General features: G+C 42.1%; 1 protein-coding gene across 1 annotated transcript in view; it reads right to left on the bottom strand.

Moving 5' to 3' along the window:
- snx7 (sorting nexin 7) overlaps positions 1-21,398 on the bottom strand; it is a 106,760-nt gene that overhangs the window by 61,924 nt on the left and 23,438 nt on the right. The window contains exon 2 of the mRNA XM_072510571.1: positions 6,741-6,923. Coding sequence (XP_072366672.1) covers positions 6,741-6,923 — 183 coding nt within the window. The remainder of the gene's footprint in view (positions 1-6,740; positions 6,924-21,398) is intronic.

Raw genomic sequence — 21,398 nt, 5'->3', positions numbered from 1 at the left:
TATATCTTCCACCATGAACCTTATAGTGATGCCCCCGTGTAACAGCTACATCCACCCAAGGAAAAAGACGCTGAACGTCCACTCTATCTATCCTTCTCATCATCTTGTACACCTCATTTAAGTCACCTCTCATCCTCCTTCACTCCAATGAGAAAAGCCCGAGCTCCCTCAACCTTTCCTCATAAGACTTACCCTCCAATCCAGGCAGCATCCTGGTAAATCTCCTTTGCACCCTTTCCAATGCTTCCACATCCTTCCAATAATGAGGTGACCAGAACTGCACACAATACTCCAAATGTGGTCTAACCAAGGTCTTGTACAGTTGCAGCATAACCTCACGGCTCTTAAACTCAATCCCCCTGTTAATAAATGCTAACGCACTACAGGCTTTCTTCACGGCTCTATCCACTTGGGTGGCAACTTTCAGAAATCTATGGACATGAACTCCGAGATCTCTCTGCTCCTCCCCATTCTTCAGAACCCTGCCGTTAACCCTGTAATCCGCATTCAAATTTGTCCTACCAAAATGAATCACCTCACACTTATCAGGGTGAAACTCCATCTGCCACTTTTCAGCCCAGCTCTGCATCCTATCAATATCTCTTTGCAACCTACAACAGCCCTCCATATTATTCACTACTCCACCAATCTTGGTGTTATCAGCAAATTTACTAACCCAACCTTCAACTTCATCATCCAAGTCATTGATAAAAATCACAAATAGCAGAGGACCCAGCACTGATCCCTGTGGTACACCGCTGGTGACTGGGCTCCAGGATGTAAATTTACCATCCACCACCACCCTCTGTCTTCTATGTGATAGCCAGTTACTGATCCAATCGGCCAAATTTCCCTCTATGCCATGCCTCCTTACTTTCTGCATGAGCCGACCATGGGGCACTTATCAAACGCCTTACTAAAATCCATGTATACGACATCAACTGCTCTACCTTCATCTTTGTACTTAGTTACCTCCTCAAAGAATACAATCAAACTTGTGAGGCAAGACTTACCTCTCACAAATCTGTGCTGACTATCCTGGATTAAGCTCTATCTTTCCAAATGATCATAAATCCTATCCCTCAGGACCCTTTCCAATAATTTACATATGACTGAAGTGAGGCTAACCGGCCTATAATTCCCAGGGTTATACCTATTCCCTTTCTTGAACAAGGGGACAACATTCGCCTCTCTCCAGTCTTCTGCACTATTCCTGTAGACAGTGAGGACATAAAGATCAAAGCCAAAGACTCTGCAATCTCATCCCTCGCCTCCCAAAGAATCCTGGGATATACCCCATCAGGCCCAGGGGACTTATCTATCCTCAGGCTTCTCAAAATTTCTAACACATCTTCCTTCCGAATATCTACCTCCTCCAGCCTACCAACCTGTATCGCACTATCCTCCTCAACAACATAGCCACACTCCTTTGTGAACACTGAAGAAAAGTATTAATTTAGGGCCTCTCCTATATCTTCAGACTCCATGCACACGTTCCCACTACTGTTCTTGGCCGGCCCTAACTTCACCTTGGTCATTCTTTTATTCCTCACATAAGTGTAAAAAGCCTTGATCTTACCCGCCAAGGACTTCTCATGCCCCCTCCTAGCTCTCCTAAGCCCTTTTTTGAGCTCCTTCCTAGCTATCTTGTATCCCTCAAGTGCCCTAACTGAACCATGTTTTCTCATCTTTACATAAGCCCCCTTCTTCCTCTTGACAAGACATTCAACCTCTTCTGCAAACCATGGTGCCCTCACTCGACCATTTCCTCCCTGTCTGACAGGGACATACATATCAAGGACTTGCAGTATTTGCTCCTTGAACAAGCTCCACATCTCAATTGTGCCTATCCCTGACAGTTCCTGTTTCCATCTTAGGCGCCCCAATTCTTGCCTTATCGCATCGTAATTACCCTTCACCCAGTCATAAATCTTGCCCTGCCATATGTTCCTATTCCTCGCCATGGCTATAATGAAAGTCATCGAATTGTGGTCCCTATCTCCAAAGTGCTGTCTCACAACCAAATCTAACACTTGGCACGGTTCATTACTATCATTACTATCAGTCTATCCACATATTGTGTGAGGAAACCCTCCTGCACACACCGGATAAAAACAGCCCCATCCAAACTATTCGAATTATAGTGGTTCCAATCAATATTTGGAAAGTTAAAGTCACCCATGACAACTACCCTGTGACTACCACACCTATCCAAAATCTGCATTGCAATCTTTACCTCCACATCTCTGTTACTGTTTGGCGGCCTATAGAAAACTCCGAACAAAGTGACTGCTCCTTTCCTATTTCTAACTTTAGCCCACACTACCTCAGTAGACAGATCCTCCTCAAACTGCCTTTCTGCAGCCATTATACTATCCTTGATTAACAATGCTACTCCCCCACCTCTTTTACCACCTTCCCTAATCTTACAGAAACATCTAAACCCCGGAACCTCCAACAACCATTCCTGCCCCTGTTCTATCCACGTCTCCGTAATGGCCACAACATAGTAGTCCCAGGTACCAATCCATATTTCAAGCTCACCAACCTTATTCCTGATGCTCCTCGCATTGAAGTAGACACACTTCAAACCACCTTCATGCCTTCAGGTCCACTCTTATGACCTTGGTACCTTCCTCAGTACTGCACTACCCTCAACTTCCTGAACTCCAGCAACGCTACCTCCTGGACTACAAATCAGTTTCCCACCCCCCTGCCAAATTAGTTTAAACCACACCACCCCCTTCCTCCCGAAGAGCTGTAGCAAATTTCCCTCCCAGGATATTAGTGCCCCTCTAGTTCAGGTGTAACCCGTCCTGTTTGTACAGGTCCCATCTTCCCCAGAATGTGCTCCAATTATCCAAGTAACTGAAACCCTCCCTCTTACACCATCCCTGTAGCCACGTGTTTCACTGCACTCTCTCCCTGTTCCTCACCTCGCTAGCACATGGCACTGGCAGCAAACCAGAGATGACAACACAGTCTGTCCTGGCTCTCAGCTTCCACCCGAGCTCCCTAAATTCCTGTTTTACATCCCCGTCCCTTTTCCTACCTATGTCGTTGGTACCGATGTGTACCACGACTTGTGGCTACTCCCCCTCCCACTTAAGGATCCTGAAAACGCGATCAGAGACGTCACGGACCTTGGCACCCGGGAGGCAACACACCAACTGTGAGCCTCTATCGTTGCCACAGAACCGCTTATCTGTACCTCTAACTATAGAGTCTCCAATAACGAATGCTCTCCTGCTCTCCCCCCTTCCCTTCTGAGCCACAGGGACAGATTCAGTGCCAGAGACCTGGTCACCGTGGTTTACATCTGGTAGGTCCCCCGCACCAACAGTATCCAAAACGGTATACCTGTTATTTAGGGGAACAACCGCAGGAGATCCCTGCACTGACTGCTTCTTCCCCCTCTTTTTAAACGTCACCCAGCTATCTTCATTCTTAGGAGTAACTACATCCCTGTAGCTTCTATCTATAACCGACTCTGCCTCCCGAATGATCCTGGGTTCATCCAGCTCCAGCTCCCTGACACGGTCTTTGAGGAGCTGGAGATGGGTGCACTTCCCGCAGGTGAACTCAGCAGGGCCACTGACGGTGTCCCTCACCTCGAACATGCTGCAGGAGGAACATTGCACTGCCCTCTCTTCCATTTATCCACTTGACAATTACAGAGAGAAAAAAAAAGCTTACCTGATTTTCACACTCCCCGCAGGTTAGAGGTGGTGGAAGGGTGGAGAGAGGAAAAGGAAATAAAAGCTTACCTCACCAACTCACCAGTCTTTTCTTTTGGTAAGAAGTCTTACAACACCAGGTTAAAGTCCAACAGGTTTGTTTCGATGTCACTAGCTTTCGGAGCGCTGCTCCTTCCTCAGGTGAATGAAGAGGTATGTTCCAGAACCAGTTTTTGGTTAGAGGAAGAGTATGGATGGGAGACACTACCTGTGTAGTGTCTCGGGTTTAGCCACTGCCTGAAATATATTAGTTCTAGAAACTCACCCGACAGCAGCTTTCCACAATTCACTCCCCGCGACAGCCAATCAGCGTCGCTGCTCTGCCATCCTCTGCAGGAAACTTGCCTCAACTTGTCCCCGCAGCCTATCCTCACTGAGAGCTCCTTCTAGTCGCAGTGACTGCACCGGAGGCAAATCACTCCCCGCAACAGCCACTCTGCTGCCCTCTGTTGCTTCTTTGCCAACACCTTCTAAATCCACAACTTCCACCATCCAGAAGGAGGAGGGCAACAAGCACATGGGAACACTGCCATTTCAGAGTTTTCCTTCAAGTCACACACCTTGGGCGGGATTCTCCGGTTGGCGACAGCGTAATTGCGTTCGGCTGGAGAATACGTTTCTGATTAAATCGGGGACGGGGTGCTTTCGCGATGCTCCGCCCCCTCCAAAGTGGCGTACTCTGTGAGTATGCCGCGCACCGTACCGACGGCCTCAGAACGTTGTCCGAAGCCCACTCCCCAACCGGCCGAGTTCCCGACGGCATCGGTCGTGTGCATCTTCCATCGGGAACTCAGCGTGGCGGCTGCGGACTCGGTCCAGTGCCGCCAGTCAGGGGAGGGCCAATCCGCGGGCAGGTGGGACTTCGTCAGGGGCTGGGGGCACTGTTGGGGGGTGGTCCGGGGCGCTGGCCAAAAGGGGGCATTATTTTGCAGGCCGGGTCCACGCGCGGCCAGTGCCATGTTGCACAATGTGGCTGCTGCAGGCCGCCCCCGCAGTTCTCCGGGCTGTATCGGCAGCTAGAGCCGGGTGCTCACGCTGCCTGCCTACTGGCCCCCAGCCAAACCGAGGATCGGTGGCCGTTTTGCGCCGAATTTCCGGTCGTAAAACGCCCCCGTTCCCACGCCAGCGTGAGGACATAGCCTCAGAATCGGAGAATCCAGCCCCTTGACTTGGAAACAGATCCTTTTTTGGAGCTGGGTCAAAATCCTGGAACTCCCAGCTTAATAGCATATACCCTGCAATGGTTCAAGGCAGTGCCCCATTACAAGTTTCACAAAGATAATTGGGGATGAGCAATAGTTAATTAATTTGGGCGTTACTGGCTAGAAAAAGCAAAACCAGCATTACAGTCAAGCCTGGTGCTGCTCTCATCAGATATTAACACATCAGCTTTCAAGTAACAGGGAAAAGGGAACCTCGGTTGGTGGTTCCATCTCTGGGCCAGAGGCCTTAGAAGCCAATGAAAATAATCGAACTGCATTTCCAGTGATTTATGGAGAAATGTCAAGATTCTAATTTCTTCATAAAACTGGACACTTTTTTTGAAAAATATATTTTAAAAGTGTTCTGCTTTGCATATACACTAATCACAGAACAGTATCTTATTTGACACAAATCCTATTTGAGTCAAAGTGAGGTATCGCTAAATTAATCATTCAAATTGTTCCCCAATAATAGTATATGAACATTTAAACTGGTAAACTGAAGATAATATGAATACTCTGTAACTAGAGAAAAAAACAATCTTACCACTAGGAAACAACATGCTATACTAATTGATATGTTCATGAAGCAGGTTAGTTTCCTTGGGAACTGTCAATAAAGCAGAAATCAGATGAAAGGGAACTATTTCACTGCTCAATTTTCATAAAGACTTTTAATTGGATAAAGCCTTAATCAGAGTTGTCTTTATTCTGTGCCCCTTAAGATTTAAAGTTGATAATCACGTCCTTTATTTACAAGTAAAAACTGCATATTGAGGAAATACAAACTTACATTTCTCACTTCACCTTACCTAACTTTCCACCCATTATTAAATAAACACAGTTAGGAGAAGGAAGGTATCTGAGACACCTAACTTCCAAGTCAATGGGACTTATAATTACAATAGTCAGGGAAATAATAAAACTGCTTCATGTTGCAACCTAAAGTTTATTAACAGAAAGTATTTAATTATATTCCAAAGGCAGACATAAATTTGCAATTCAACTGTTTATGTTAAGCAGCGTTGATTTTAAGAATAAAAATAGGTTTAGACTACAAGACTTTTTTGCTATGATCTTGAATTACAATCTTAAATGTTGTATTACCAAAAGTTAGTTGATTTATTTCATTTTAAATCAATCCCATGAAAGTGTAAGTATGCTAGATTTATGATTCGTGTTGACTTGAGTGGTGTAGTCAGAAAATCAGAGTTGGGTAAAATACCAATCAAGTCCTGGATCTATTAAAAATATTTTTGAATGTTACTTGAAATTTTAACAGCTTTAGGTAAATATTTAGCTATTTGTAAATTTTAAACATCTAACTTCTAGTAAAATCTGTTTTGTATGAAAGTGGCCCAGTGTACCAGTGAATAACACTCAAATATAGGAGCTTGAGGCATTACCTGGGCGTAATAAAAAGCGTATGTAATTTACAGCTACATGAAACAATGCTAAAAGCCTAACCATCAATACTTTCCGATGATCATCCTTTTCAAAATGTACCCAGCAAAACAAAAATGTTAAAGGACTGAGAAATAATAGAATTCAGATTTGGCAACATTTTCCTGTCAGAAATCAAAAGAATGTTAGGTAATAATGAAATACCTACATGAGCTATCTTTGATTCTATACTCAGTCTGCATTATAGGGCCAGAGCATCACACTATGTTTTGCTAGGTTTCTCTATCATTCGCAATAATGCACCATTGTTAAGCGACAAAATGTTCCTAAAATTATGTTAGTCAGTTTTCTAAATTAAGTATTGGAACTACGTTAATCAGTGACTATTTTCTCTTACCTTCGTAGTGATCCTGTAAGTGACAAAAGTTTCAATTGCTGTGACATGATTTTCTGGGTCATCTACTGCGACAAAAATATCTTTGCCATCAGACTCATCTTCCAAAGTGTGCTGATTGATCATAGAAGATGGCGAGGTTTGCATGGAGATGCTGAATGAACTTGCATCGGTGAAACTGGCATCCTGTTGGAAGACATAAAAACAAGATCTAAATAGAGATCCTGTCAGCATAAGTAGCAGTTGCACAAAGCCATACATAGAACTTATATAATCTGACCTTGTAAGATCCTGTTCTTGTACACTTAGTGAACCGATGTTCTAATTTGTATTGTGTGATTCTTCAGACAAAGGTACAACCCAGGAGTTGTGTTGTGAAGTTTTGAATGTAATTTTACAAACTGAAATTGGCAAGTACAAAATGTGATCAAACTTTAAATGTGACAACTAACACAAAAGTAAAATAAAGGGGATGCTGGAAATAAAAGCAGAAAATGCTGGAAATACTCAGCAGGTTAAGCAGCAAATGTGAGTTAACCTTTCAGATCTGTGGCCTTACATCAGAACTCTATTTTTCCCTTCACTGATGCTGCTTGACCTGAGTATTAGTTCAAATATGACAAGTTTCTTTAAAAGAAAATTGAAGATCAATTGCATTAAAACATTGTCACAATCCCATTTGGTGTTATAACTGTATGGGAAGATTCCAGAATGGAACCCTGGCTCAAAAGACCATCGGCGGGATTCTCCGTTTCTGAGACAAAGTGTTGACACCAGGGCAGGATTCATGGACTTCCACGACAGCAAAACTGGCGCCGCACCGGAACCGATTCAGCAACCGTGGAGGGGCTAGCACCGGTGCTACATGGAACACAATCTATTCCAATGAGAAATGGTGTGGGTTCGCCGGGTCCGTGACTGATACTCAGTAGGCTGACAAGTTGCAGCCGCATATACACGTTACACTCCTCACACACACTCATCCTGGCCAACAAGGAGGCACTGGTTGCGCTGGAGTGCGCCCATTCTGCTGGTCAGTCGGCTGGGACCAGAGGGCACCTAGGGAGGTGCACTGGGGCCACCCATATGACCTATGGCCCTAAGTTCACAGTGGGCAGTTAGCAGCATGTGCAGCTGCATGGCTGCCTTGTAGGCCACAGCAATTGTGCTCCGTGCCCCATCTCCTGGCCATCCTCCGCTACTCCTCTCACTATCAGAAGCACCCCGGCCTGCGGCACGACGATCAGCAAATTATGGCGATGTTGGACACTTTTCATACCCCACTCTATCCCTCAGCAGCCACGGCGCCTGTTCACGATTTTTAAAAGCGCAAGTGCACCTTGCCATCGGGAATTTGCCCCAGTGGAGGCAGAGCATCATGGAGGTACCGGAGAATACCAGGTCAGGCCCGCTAATATGCCAAAAGTGTTTACTGGATGTGCATTCTGGAATGCATCGACGCCGCTGTCGAGGCACCGGAGAATTGCGATTCAGTGTGAAACTGCCGCTTGCCATGATTTTGGACTCAAACCCGATTCTCTGCCCAATCACGTTTCCCAGTTCCAGCGCAGCCGATGGTGAAACCCGCCCCATATATTTAACTTTTTAAAAAAACATGGAGGAACAGTCTCATGACCGCTAATCCATTTTAACAAGAAAAAAAATTGAACATAAAATGTTGGATTATGCTACAATACTAACTCTCTCCCCCCACCCACCCCCCAAGTTTAACAAATGCACACAGATTTTAAGGTGAGCATGGCTTATAAGATATATCATAAGCTACAATGGTCTCAGTAACACAACATCCATTTGAATACATAAGGTGGTTGTGGTCAAATACACTCTCCACTCTGAACTCCAAGTGAATATCTGTGAATTTCTCCTCAGAATACCCCCAGATGATTGTCACGAGAGCCTCTGAACTCCACTTGCAAAAAACACACGCTTTAAAATCTTCTTTCAGAACAAAGCTTTCCATCAGTCCAGGTGACTTTTTTTTAAACAAAGCTTCCACTCCACTTTTAGTAACAAATCCAGTATCCACGATTTTCAACTCCTCTTTAAGATTTATTTGTTTTAACTGTTGTACAGACTGTTCATGAATATGTTAATTCTCAATTCCTAGACTCTATTAAAATGTGATGAATTGCAGCAAGTTAGAAAAGAAAATCAATGTGAAATAGAGGGATAACAGGGGAATTCAATAGGAAATGGGTGATTTAGTTTAGAAGGAGAAAATGATAAAAGATTGTTTTTTTAATCTGATATTTTAAAATTTAACCAAAAAATTCAAAACCTCAAGGAACAGTTTCCAAACTAGTTAACTAGTTAATGTTCAGTTCCAGAGGTTGATTGGCAGTAATGGTACAATTAAAAGGGTATTTACATTACTGATCACTAGCTAAAATGTTTGCGCTGAGCTTTTACACAAATACAACAACCTCACAGCATTCAAAGCATGCGAATGGTGAGGCAGATTGCAAAATTACACTTTGGTAAAACTAACATTGCAGTGGCAGAACCATTCACACGAACATTAAGGGCAGCACCATTCGCCTCACCATTACTTCAACAGCAATTAATTAAGGAATGCTGGCATGGATTTGTTCAAAGAAGAACTAACCTGACTCAGCTTTGTGATGAAATGAGAGAGGGTTGACGAGGGTAACGTTGTGTATATAGATTGATATGTGATTTCATTGCATATGAACTCCCAAAAGGCATTTCAAGAAGTGCCACATCATACACTTTCAGCAAAGTTAGCATCCATGGACTTAAAGGGGCAGTTACAGCATGGTTACAAGGTTGGTTGAGTGACAAAATGCAACATAAACTGTTTTTCTGAGGAAGGTATATTATGGTGTTCCCCCAAGGTCATTACCAGGACTTCTGCTCCTCTTGATGTACATTAATGTTTAGACTTCGGGTATACAGGGCACAATTTCAAAATTTGCAGATGACACAAGAGGCATTGTGAACTGTGAGAAGGATAGCGTTAAACCTCAAGACTTGGACAGGCTGGTAGAATGACCAGATACATGGCAGATGAAATTTAATGCAAAAAAATGTGAAGTGGTACATTTTAATAGGAAGAACAAAGAAAACAATATAAACTATGGGCACAATTCTAAAGGGAATGAGGGAACAAAAACATCTTGGAGTATGTGTGCACAAATCATTGAAGGCAGCAGGTAGGTTGAGAAAGTGGTTAAGAAGGCAACAGCAGTTGTTTGTACCTTTCTCATTTACCCTACTCTGACTGAGTAGATAAAAGCAATGAGATGGAGGAACTCAATTTGATACTGGTTTTAGCTTGTAGCTTTGCATTAATTACACTGCAACATGACAAGGTCACAACAGTGAAGATCTGTTTCCCTAATGAACTCAAAAAGAACTTTAAAAAAAATGTTTTAGCAAATTTTTCATCGTCTTGGCTCACTCTGTCGAGTTCTTTAAGTTTCTTTGCTTCTTCCTATTAATTTCAGACCAGCAATATTTCCCAAGTTTGTGATAGTTTGTAATCATTGTGCAACATTTATTGCAACATAACAATCTATAGTTATAAGAATAAACGCCTTAGAGCCAAGGCAGTGTAGAAATTTTTTGTAAAGGGAGTTTAACTGTATTTGCCAGACCAGGACAAGCCATTTCCTAGACTTGATTATCATCCCTGTATTGTGTGGTAACTGTAAGTTGGTTTTAACTTATATATTTATTTAAGTTGGATGTTGTTTGGGTAAACAGGGCAGTCTTAAGGCGTTCAGGGATTACTGATATAGTTCAGGACAAGGGGCACATTCTACATAAACTGTGTGTCTAGTAATACATGTACTTAAACGTCTTATAGTAGTCAGGTTTGTGTGTATTTGTCTACCCTGTAATTTAATAGTCTTTAATAATTGTTACACGACGATTGGACTGCTTATTCTCACTGGAGTTTCACTTGCCTCCTGACACCATTCCAATAAACAAAACTATACAACCCCACAAATCGGTGTTCCAAGTTGGAACTTGCAGATAACATCAGGGTGGTGCGTGACAAGCTCAAAGAAAATCATGTTTTTCCTTATACTCAGCAAATAGGTCGTCCCCTATTTTCAGCCATGACATGTACCAGCATTAGTATCGTCATCAACAGTGCTGTGAAGCGATACTTACTCAGCAATAACCTGCTCATGGAACTCAGTTTGGGATCCGCCAGGATTACTCAGCTCCTAACCTCATTACAGTCTTGGTTCAAATATGGACAAAAGAGCTGAATACCAGAGGTGAGATAAGAGTGACTGCCCTGGGCATTAAGGAGCCCAAGCTAAACTGGAATCAGTGGGAAAACTCTCCGCTAGTTTGAGTCATACCTGGCACAAAGGAAGATGGTTGTGGTGGTTAATCATCTCAGCTCCAGGACATCTCTGCAGAAGTTCTTCAGGGTAGTGTCCTAGGCCCAAGCACCTTCGGCTCTTCATCAATGACCTCCCTTCCATCACAAGTGGGGATGTTTGCAGATGATTGCACAATGTTCAGCACCATTCACAACTCCTTAGATAATGAAACAGTCCATGTCCAAATATAGCAAGACTTGGACAATATCCAGGCTTGGGCTGACAAGTGGCTAGTTACATTCACGCCACAGAAGTGCCAGGCAATGACCATCTTCCATCACAAGTGGGGATGTTTGCAGATGATTGCACAATGTTCAGCACCATTCACAACTCCTTAGATAATGAAACAGTCCATGTCCAAATATAGCAAGACTTGGACAATATCCAGGCTTGGGCTGACAAGTGGCTAGTTACATTCACGCCACAGAAGTGCCAGGCAATGACCATCTCCTACAAGAGAGGATCTACCCTTCACCCCATGACATTCAATGGCATTACCATCGCTGAATTACCCAAAATAAACGTCCTGGCAGTTACCATTGATCAGAAACCGAATTGGTCTAGCCATATTAATACTGTGGCTACCAGGGCAGGTCAAAGGCTAGGAGTCCTATGGTGGGAACTCACCTCCTGACCTCCCAAAGCCTGTCCACCATCTACAAGGCTCAAGTCAGGAGAGTAATGGAATATTCTCCACTTGCCCGGATGAGTACAGCTCCAACAACACTCAAGAAGCTCAACACCATGCAGGACAAAGCAGCCCGCTTAATTGCTCCCCCTTCCACAAACATTCAGCATCCGCCACCGACGAACAGTGGCTGCCGTGTGTACCATCTACAAGATGCACTGCAGTAACTCACCAAGGTTCCTTAGACAGCACCTTCCAAACCCACTACCATCTAGAAGGACAAGAGCATCAGACACATGGAAACACTATAGGTGTACTTACACCTCAGGGGCTGCAGCGGTTCAAGGCAGCAGCTCACCACCACCTTCTGAATGACAACAGGGGATGGGCAATAAATGCTTGCCTAACCAGCAACACCCACATCCCAGAAATATATATTTTTAAAAATAGTTATGAGCCTCAATTTTTCACCTCATAAATGAATGTTTTTCTTAGTACCTTATAAATGGCAGCAAGAGAACTCATAATATGCGTTGTTTGCAAAGCTGTGCAAGAGTTTAAGACACATCCACACAGAGCAAACTTCACATGGCGAAAGAAAGAGAGAAATTAGTTTTCCAACAATACAAATGAAGTATGAAGCTGGTTTCAAGCTAAAAGTCCTAACATTTGCTAACTTGTCAAATAACTGTGCTGCAGAGAGGAAGTTTTGTTTTCATATTTCAAAATGGCAAACAACCACCTGCGGTTAACATTTTATACTCAGCAAATAACCCCATTTTTGGAAGGTCTTTGAGGCTTGAAAGGACAATTTATATGCCATAGATTTAAAAAGATGGATGAATACAGTATGAACATAAGTTATTTGAAATGCTCAATTTGTCATTCTTTACTGCTTAAATACAGTATAATATTAAAAATTAAAGAAAAACTCATCACCTGAAATTTATTTTAATCTGCAAAGAGCACTGATTCTTTCTTTTGCTCGTTATCTGAAGTCATTCGCCTCCACACTGAATGGCAAACAACCACCTGCGGTTAACATTTTATACTCAGCAAATAACCCCATTTTTGGAAGGTCTTTGAGGCTTGAAAGGACAATTTATATGCCATAGATTTTAAAAGATGGATGAATACAGTATGATCATAAGTTATTTGAAATGCTCAATTTGTCATTCTTTACTGCTTAAATACAGTATAATATTAAAAATTAAAGAAAAACTCATCACCTGAAATTTATTTTAATCTGCAAAGAGCACTGATTCTTTCTTTTGCTCGTTATCTGAAGTCATTCGCCTCCACACTGAGTCATAAATTTCCAGTGTTTCATTATCTTTTGACTCAGTAAGTCACCAGTCTCTAATGGTGGGCATTTCAGGTAAGGAACATCTGTATGTACATACTCTGCACGTCTATTTCTTTAAAAGAAACAATTTCTGCATCAGACATTTCTCTGCAGATGTCAAGGTCATCATCCATTGAAAGGCTGAACGTGCTGCCTCCCTCAATCCACTGGGACTCCTTTAATCAACCTAATCAACTTGTGTCTACTATTTCACCACACACCTTTGTGTGGAAGGCTATGTCTCATTTTCCAGCAGCACAGGAATCGATTTGGTGCTTTGAAGCTTTCCACTCAGTTCTTTGAAAAGCTCATCAGCTTTTGAAAAGCAGGATTTTCTGAGTGATTAAGCCACCTTAACAGCACTTCATAAACATCAGCCACCTTACTTTCATGCTTCAATTTCCTATCCCGGTTCTCAATTCTCAGTTCTTCAAGGTGCCCAATTTTCTGTTAGAATTCTGAAATATTTAGTAATGCCAAGATTCTACATTTTTCTTGAGAAATGATGAGAGAATTCAACTTCTATTCCTGCCAAACAATAATAATACACAGCTGGATACCGGGTAAAATAAGTTCATCGTCACAGTGATGACCAAACACAATGAGATTGAAAGAGGAAGCACTCCGGTTCTAAAATAGAAAACGTTGTTAACTTGGGATTTCTGCGTATCTGTTTCATAAAATCAGGAATTGCAGTAAATGTAACTACAATAACACAAACATCTCACAATTGGAAGGATATAGGGCAAAAAAAGACAAAGAACTGATGGTGCTAAAATGGGAACTGCAATTAAGTGAGTTCTAAATAAGTTACGATCCCTGTGGGAGAACCATAAACCAAAATAACCAAGTTTACACAAACCCCCAAATGAAGAAATTGCCATTAAGATTTAACTTTTTTGTAACTTTTACTTGAACAGAAATGGAACCAAAGCAAACTAAACATGAAGAGGCAAAAGATACTTAAGTAAAACGGTAAATTTCACTTTAAATAGCCGATACAAAGATATGTCTTAAACTTACACAAGCACCTGCATCGCTCCCCGGCAGACACTCAGCACCACATGCAGCTCCAAAGTTCTCTAACTTGTTCTCTGGCGTGCAAAATCTCTCACTTTCCCACTTAATTGATTTGGCTCTCGAATAGTGGTCACTAGCAGCCACATCCGATTTGAGGTTCTCGGAGAAGGTCATCACCTGAGTGGGCCATTCCTGTAGAGCCCCCTCAGCTCGATTCACAACTTTTCATGACACAACTTCCCCAAAGCCTCTTTACCTGACTCCTTTAAGAAATTCATTAATTGGTCTGGTCAGCTGTGGAAAATCTAAGCATAGCTGTTTTATTGTCCAATCCACCATCCTAGCACTAAAAGCCTGTCTTCAGCTTTCTGTCCTTTTTAACAATATTTCACCCACAGCTCCTTGTAAATGTGTCTTCTCTGTTCTTCCCCTACTGGTTACAACTCTCTGGTCAAAAGGTGTCCATATCCTAAGTTCCTTCCTCTCGGTACAGCTTCCGGGTCAAGGGTCACCAGGTGACATGGACCAGTATTTCTTTTTACCCAAGAAAATTACAATTGATTCCTTTACTATTGATGCACACCCTCAAGACTTTTACAAACATTCTTAAAAACAATTACAGATTCCACAGCTATTTTAAAGAAATTACAAATGTCCTTTCTATACGGCTTCCAGGTCAAAGATGGTGACAACTACAACTATAGTTAATCTCAGTTCAAACAGCAGTTGATGGTTAATAACTGTTCTCAGCACCCATTTGGTGTATGGGAAAAAATAACTAGATTCTGTCTTTTTTATAAATAAATTTAGAGTACCTAATTCATTTTTTCCAATTAAGGGACAATTTAGCGAGGCCAATCCACCAACCTGCACATCGTTGGGCCAAACACGGGGAAAATGTGCAAACTCTACACAGACAGTGACCAAGAGCCCGGATCGAACCTGAGACCTCAGCGCTGTGAGGCAGCGATTCTAACCACTGCGCCACCATGCTGCCGTGCTAGACTCTGTCGAATATCAAGGTGGAAGAGGTGGCTTTTTAAAGAGGCGTATTAAAAGAGGAAAGGCAAGAGGAATGCTGAAGAGTTTAAGGAAGAAATTAGAAAGTTTGGGGCTGCGACAAGTGAAGGGATGAAAGGCAGCGGTGGATTGAAGGGGTGCACTAAAGGCCACAATCATTGGAGCAGAATTTTGAAGAGGGGTGATTTACACAGCTGAAGGAAATTGCAGAAGTAAAGTGAGACAATGAAGCTGTCTAAAAACACACACTCCTGAAAAATTGAGTTCCTAAGTCTATAATAGGGTTCAAATAAATTTAAAATAAATTACTGTAGCAGACATAGTGTAGCTGAAAGACTTTCCAGTCTTATCTAAAATGACAGCAGGCCGACAAATCATTTATTCATCTTTCTGACTCACATCTGGATTACTGGTTAAACACACAAAGACTCACTTTCAGTAAAGAGATAACTGTCTCAACAGCTCAAGACAATTGCATGAAAATCGATTAAGAATCATTAGCAGAAATGAAAAATAATTGGCATGTTAGAACTTGGGTTAGGAAAAGTAAAAATTAAAAAATAAGAGCATCACACAAGGTCAGGGAATTAGAATGAAATATTTTTTAATAGAATGAGCTTAAATAGTTTGGCACTGATTTGTTCTAAAATTGCATTCCAATTTGTAAAAGCAGTTTTAATTTCCGCCACTAAAGTTTGAAGAGGAAACATACAGAGAAAGATGATATACTTCTTGCAGTGCTTTGTGCTAAAATTTTAGTTTGGGGCCGCAGAATTTGTGAAAATGGCATTATGGCCAACTTACAAAAACAAAATTCTCTTAGCAATTAGTGATTCATGTAGCAAGGAAAGGATGCTGAAGCATGATTCAGTGAAGTGGCAAAGCAATAGGGTCAAAATCTGCTGCCATTTTCTGTTGTGTGTAAAATTTGATTTCAATGTGAGCAAAATTGAATGAACAGCAAATTGGACTGACAACCTAAATGTCAGCTAAAAAGCAAACTGCCAGCCTCACCTTATTTGTGCAGCGATATCATATCACAATCCAGTAATTAAACGCTGCTGCACTAAAATAAGTTTTGGAAGTAATAGTAACATTTAACACAGATCTGTTAGAAACATTAGAGTACAAGAAAAAAAATGTTCCTTTAAGTAGCTGGAATATGCTCACTGAACGTTTGGGCAACTAGCTTTCACTTGATACGACTTTGCATAAACAAGGTTTACTTGCTTCTCCAGACCTCTGTGCAGACCTCTGGAGACTTCCTTTAAGAGCAGATTCGGTGTATTTATGCTCAACCTAACAACATTTGGCAAAACTGCTAATCAACTTTAAATCCTTTTGTCGTGTCATAGTAAAATCCTGAGGCAAACAGACAGACCTGGCACCTCCCATTATTATATCATCTGTATCCCACTAAGATGTCACATGACCTCCTTAGTTAGGACTAAATACAACTCCCCCATAAACTATCTACTCTCCAGGGAATCTCCAGAAATCAGAACAATGTTCCATTAGTCCTATATATGTAACAGGTAAATGGTTAGAAACCATGGTTACCTCACTTTTTACGACTTAATTACAGCTTTAGCAGACTCACAGTTTGGATACTTTAACCTAGGTTCTTTTATTACTGGAACAAATATATACCTTAACACAGGCTTTTAAAAACATTACTGCAACAGATACAAAATATAATGCAACAAATTCTACATTCATCCCAACTTGTATACTAGCCTTTTATGATTCAGCACTAGGACACCCAGATCCATGTGCACTTCAGAACTCTCACCATTTAGATAAAAAGCTTATTTTTTATTCTTCCTGCCAAAATGGAAAATTTCATATATCGTCCACATTATACTCCAGTTGCCAGTTTTTGCTCACTCACTTAACCCATCAATGTCCCTTCGTAGCCTCCTTGCAGCCTCTTCACAATTTATTTTTCTACCTCTCTTTGTGTCAGCAAATTTAGCAACTATATCTTCAGTACCTTCATCCAAGTCATTTCTAGGAATTGTAAAAAGTCGAGGCCCCAGCACTGATCCCTGTGGCACCACTCATCACATCCTGACAACCAGAAAGAGACCCATTTAAGGCAACTGTTTCCTGTTAGCGAGCTAATCTTTAATCCATGCCAATATCTTAATCCCTACACCATGAGCTTTTATTTTCGACAATAACCTTTGATGTGGCACCTTATCAAATGCCTTCTGGAAATCTAAATAAAGTACATTCACAGGTTTCCTTTTATCCACAGTACATGTGACCCCTTCAAAGAACTCCAACAACTTGGTTAAACATGATATCTCTTTCACAAAACCACGTGGAGTCTGGCAGATTGCCTTGATTTCTTTCAAGTGCCCTACTATAACATCTTTAATAATGGCTTCGAACATTTTCCCAATGCAGATGTTAGGTTAACTGGCCTGCAGTTTTTGATTTTTGTATCCCTCCATTTTTGAATAAAGGAGTTACATTCGCTATCTTCCAATCTATCTATCTTCCCCGAATCGAAGGAATTTTGGAGAATGAGAGCCAATGCATCAACTATCTCATTAGCCACTTCTTTCTGGACTTTAGGGTGAAGTCCATCGGAACCCGACAATTTGTCAGCTCGCAGACCCAACCATTTGCTCAGTACCATTTCCCTCGTGATTGTAATTTTCCTGAGATTCTCCCTCCTATTTCGTTTCATGATTTGGAGCAATTTGTCGGATGTTACTTATGTCCTCGAGAACGAAGACTGTTTAATTAATTCTCCATTGCCCTACTTTCCATTATCAATTCTCCAAACTCACTTTCTATAGAACCAACACTCACACTGTTTACTCTTTTCTTATTTAAATTTCTAGAGAAACTCTTATAATCCATCTTCGTACAAATAGCTAGCTTTCTCTCATTCTCTAGTTATTCCCTCCTTATCAATCTTTGTCATTCTTTTATATTTTTTGATATTCTTTCCAATCTTCTGACCTGCCACTCATCTTTGTGCAAATATATGCTTTTTCTTAAGTGAAATGTCTTTATGAGCAGCATGGTGGTGTTCTGGTTAGCACTGTTGCCTCACGGCGCCGAGGTTCCAGGTTTGATCCCAGCTCTGGGTCACTGTCCGTGTGCAGTTTGCACACATTCTCCCCATGTCTGCGTCGGTTTCGCTCCCACAACCCAAAGATGTGGAGGCTAGGTGGATTGGCCACGCTAAATTGCCCCTTAATTGCAAAAATGAATTGGGTACTCTAAAAGTTTAATGTCTTTTAACATTTTTAGTGAACCACGGATGACAGGCCTTCCCCATGGAATTTTTCTTTCTCACTGGAATGTGTCTGTCTGTGTATTCTGAAATGTGCCTTTAAATGGCTGCCACTGAACCGCTATTGAAATATCCCTTAAGCAAAGTTGCCCGTTCACTCCAGCTAGCTATGCTTTTGTGCTCTCTTAATTGCCCTTATTTAAGTTTAAAATACTAGTCTTGGTCGCACTCTTCTCTCCCTCGAATTGAATGAAAAATTCAACCATATTATGATCGCTGCTACCCTGGGGTGCTTTCACTCAGATCATTTAATCCTATCTCATTGAACAACATCAGGTCTAGAATAGCAGCCACACTGGTTGTCTCCAGAATGTGCTGTTCTGCTAAGAAACTATCACAAAAACATTCTATAGACTCCTCATCCATACGACCCTTGCCCAAATGATTTTTCAAATCTGTGTGTAGATAAAGTTCCCCATGATTATATGGAATAGCGATCACAATTCCGTAAGTTTTAGAATACTCATGGACAAAGACGAGAGTGGTCCTAAAGGAAGAGTGCTAAATTGGGGAAAGGCCAAGTATAACAAAATTTGGCAGGAGCTAGGGAATGTGGATTGAGAGCAGCTGTTTAAGGGTAAATCCACATTTGAAATGTGGGAGTCTTTTAAGGAAAGATTAGAGTGCAGGACAGACATGTCCCTGTGAAAATGAGGGATAGAAATGGCAAGATTAGGGAACCATAGATGACGGGTGGAATTGTGAGACTAGCTAAGATGAAAAAGGAAGCATACATAAGATCTAGGCGACTTAAATCTGATGAAGCTTTGGAGGAATATCGGGAAAGTAGGACAAATCTCAAACGCGCAATAAAGAGAGCTAAAAGGGGTTAAGGAAAATCCCAAAACCTTTTATTCGTATATAAGGAGCAAGAGGGTAACTAGAGAAAGGATTGGCCCACTCAAAGACAAAAGAGGGAATTTATGCGTGGCGTCAGAGGAAATGGGTGAGATTCTTAATGAGTACTTTGCATCGGTATTCACCAAGGAGAGGGACATGACGGATGTTGAGGCTAGGGATGGATGTTTAATTATTCTAGGTCAAGTCGGCATAAGGAAGGGGGAAGTTTTGGGTATTCTAAAAGGCTTGAAGGTGGACGAAGGTATAGGTGGTCTGATTAGCAAATTTGCAGATGATACTAAGATTGTTGGAGTTGCAGATAGCGAGGAGGACTGTCAGAGAATACAGCAAAATATAGATAGATTGGAGAGTTGGGCAGAGAAATGGCAGATGGAGTTCAATCCAGGCAAATGCGGGGTGATGCATTTTGGAAGATCTATTTCAAGAGCGGACGATACGGTCAATGGAAGAGTCCTGGGGAAAATTGATGTACAGAAAGATCTGTGAGTTCAGGTCCACTGTACCCTGAAGGTGGCAACGCAGGTCGATAGAGTTGTCAAGAAGGCATACAGCATGCTTGCCTTCATCGGACGGGGTATTGAGTACAAGAGTCGGCAGGTCATGTTACAGTTGTATAGGACTTTGGTTAGGCCACATTTGGAATACTGCGTGCAGTTCTGGTCGCCACATTACCAGAAGGATGTGGATGCTTTAGAGAGGCTGCAGAGGAAGTTCGCCAGGAAGTTGCCTGGTATGGAGGGTGCTAGCTATGAAGAAAGGTTGAGTAGATTAGGATTGTTTTCATTGGAAAGACGGAGGTTGAGGGGGGACCTGATTGAGGTCTACAAAATTATGAGAGGTATGGACAGGGTGGATAGCAACAAGCTTTTTCCAAGAGTGGGGGTGTCAATTACAAGGGGTCACAATTTCAAGGTGAGAGGGGGAAAGTTTAAGGGAGATGTGCGTGGAAAGTTTTTTACGCAGAGGGTGGTGGGTGCCTGGAACGCTTTGCCAGCGGAGGTGGTAGAGGCGGGGCACGATAGCATCATTTAAGATGCATCTAGACAGATATATGAACGGGCGGGGAACAGAGGGAAGTAGATCCTTGGAAATAGAAGACAGGTTTAGATAAAGGATCTGGATCGGCGCAGGCTGGGCAGGCCGAAGGGCCTGTTCCTGTGCTGTAATTGTCTTTGTATGATTGTTGTCGTACCTTTCTGACAAGCTCCCACTATCTCTTCTTTTATACACTGTCCTATCATACAGGTACAATTAGGGGGACTGCACACCACTCCCACAGGCGACTTCTTGTTTTTATCATTTCTCATCTCAACGCAAACTGCTTCTACATCCTAGTTTCCTGAACTTAGGTCTTTCCTCGCTAATGTATTAATACCATCATTAATTAACAGAGCCACCCCTCCATCTTTTCTTAACTTCCTGTCCTTCCTTCATGTCACACATCCTTCAATATTTAGGTCGCAATCTATGTTATCATGTCTCTATAATGGCTATCAGATCGTACTTGGTCATTTGTATTTGCACAGAACATCAGTTAATCTGTTTTGCTTTGATTGCTGCGTGCATTTAGATACAACGTCTTTTGTTTTGTCCTTTAATTATTTTTGTAGGATCTAGCCTTCCCTGCTCAGTATTACCACCACAGCTGGCTGGGTCCTAAAGGGCATAGCTGCTAGACTGGGACTACAGCAGGTGGTGAGGGAACCAACAAGAGGGAAAAACATACTTGTCCTCACCCTTACCAATCTGCCTGCTGCTGATGCATCTGTCCATGACAGTATCGGTAGAAGTGACCACCACACAGTCCTTGTAAGACAAAGTACCGTCTTCACATTGAGGATGCCTTCCATCATGCGGTGTGGCATTATCACCGTGCTAAATGGGATAGACTTCAAACAGCAACTCAAGACTGGGCACCCATGAGGCGCTGTGGACCATCAGCAGCAGCGGAATTGTCTTCAACCACAATCTGCAACCTCATGGCCCGGCATATCCTTCACTCTATCATTAACACCAAGCCAAGGGAATTAATCCTGGTTCAATGAAGAATGCAGGAGAGCATGCCAGGAGCAACATCAAGCATACCAAAAAT

Source organism: Scyliorhinus torazame, chromosome 7 (assembly GCF_047496885.1).
Source record: "Scyliorhinus torazame isolate Kashiwa2021f chromosome 7, sScyTor2.1, whole genome shotgun sequence".
NCBI lineage: Eukaryota > Metazoa > Chordata > Chondrichthyes > Carcharhiniformes > Scyliorhinidae > Scyliorhinus > Scyliorhinus torazame.
This window is presented reverse-complemented; position numbering and strand designations above follow the sequence as displayed.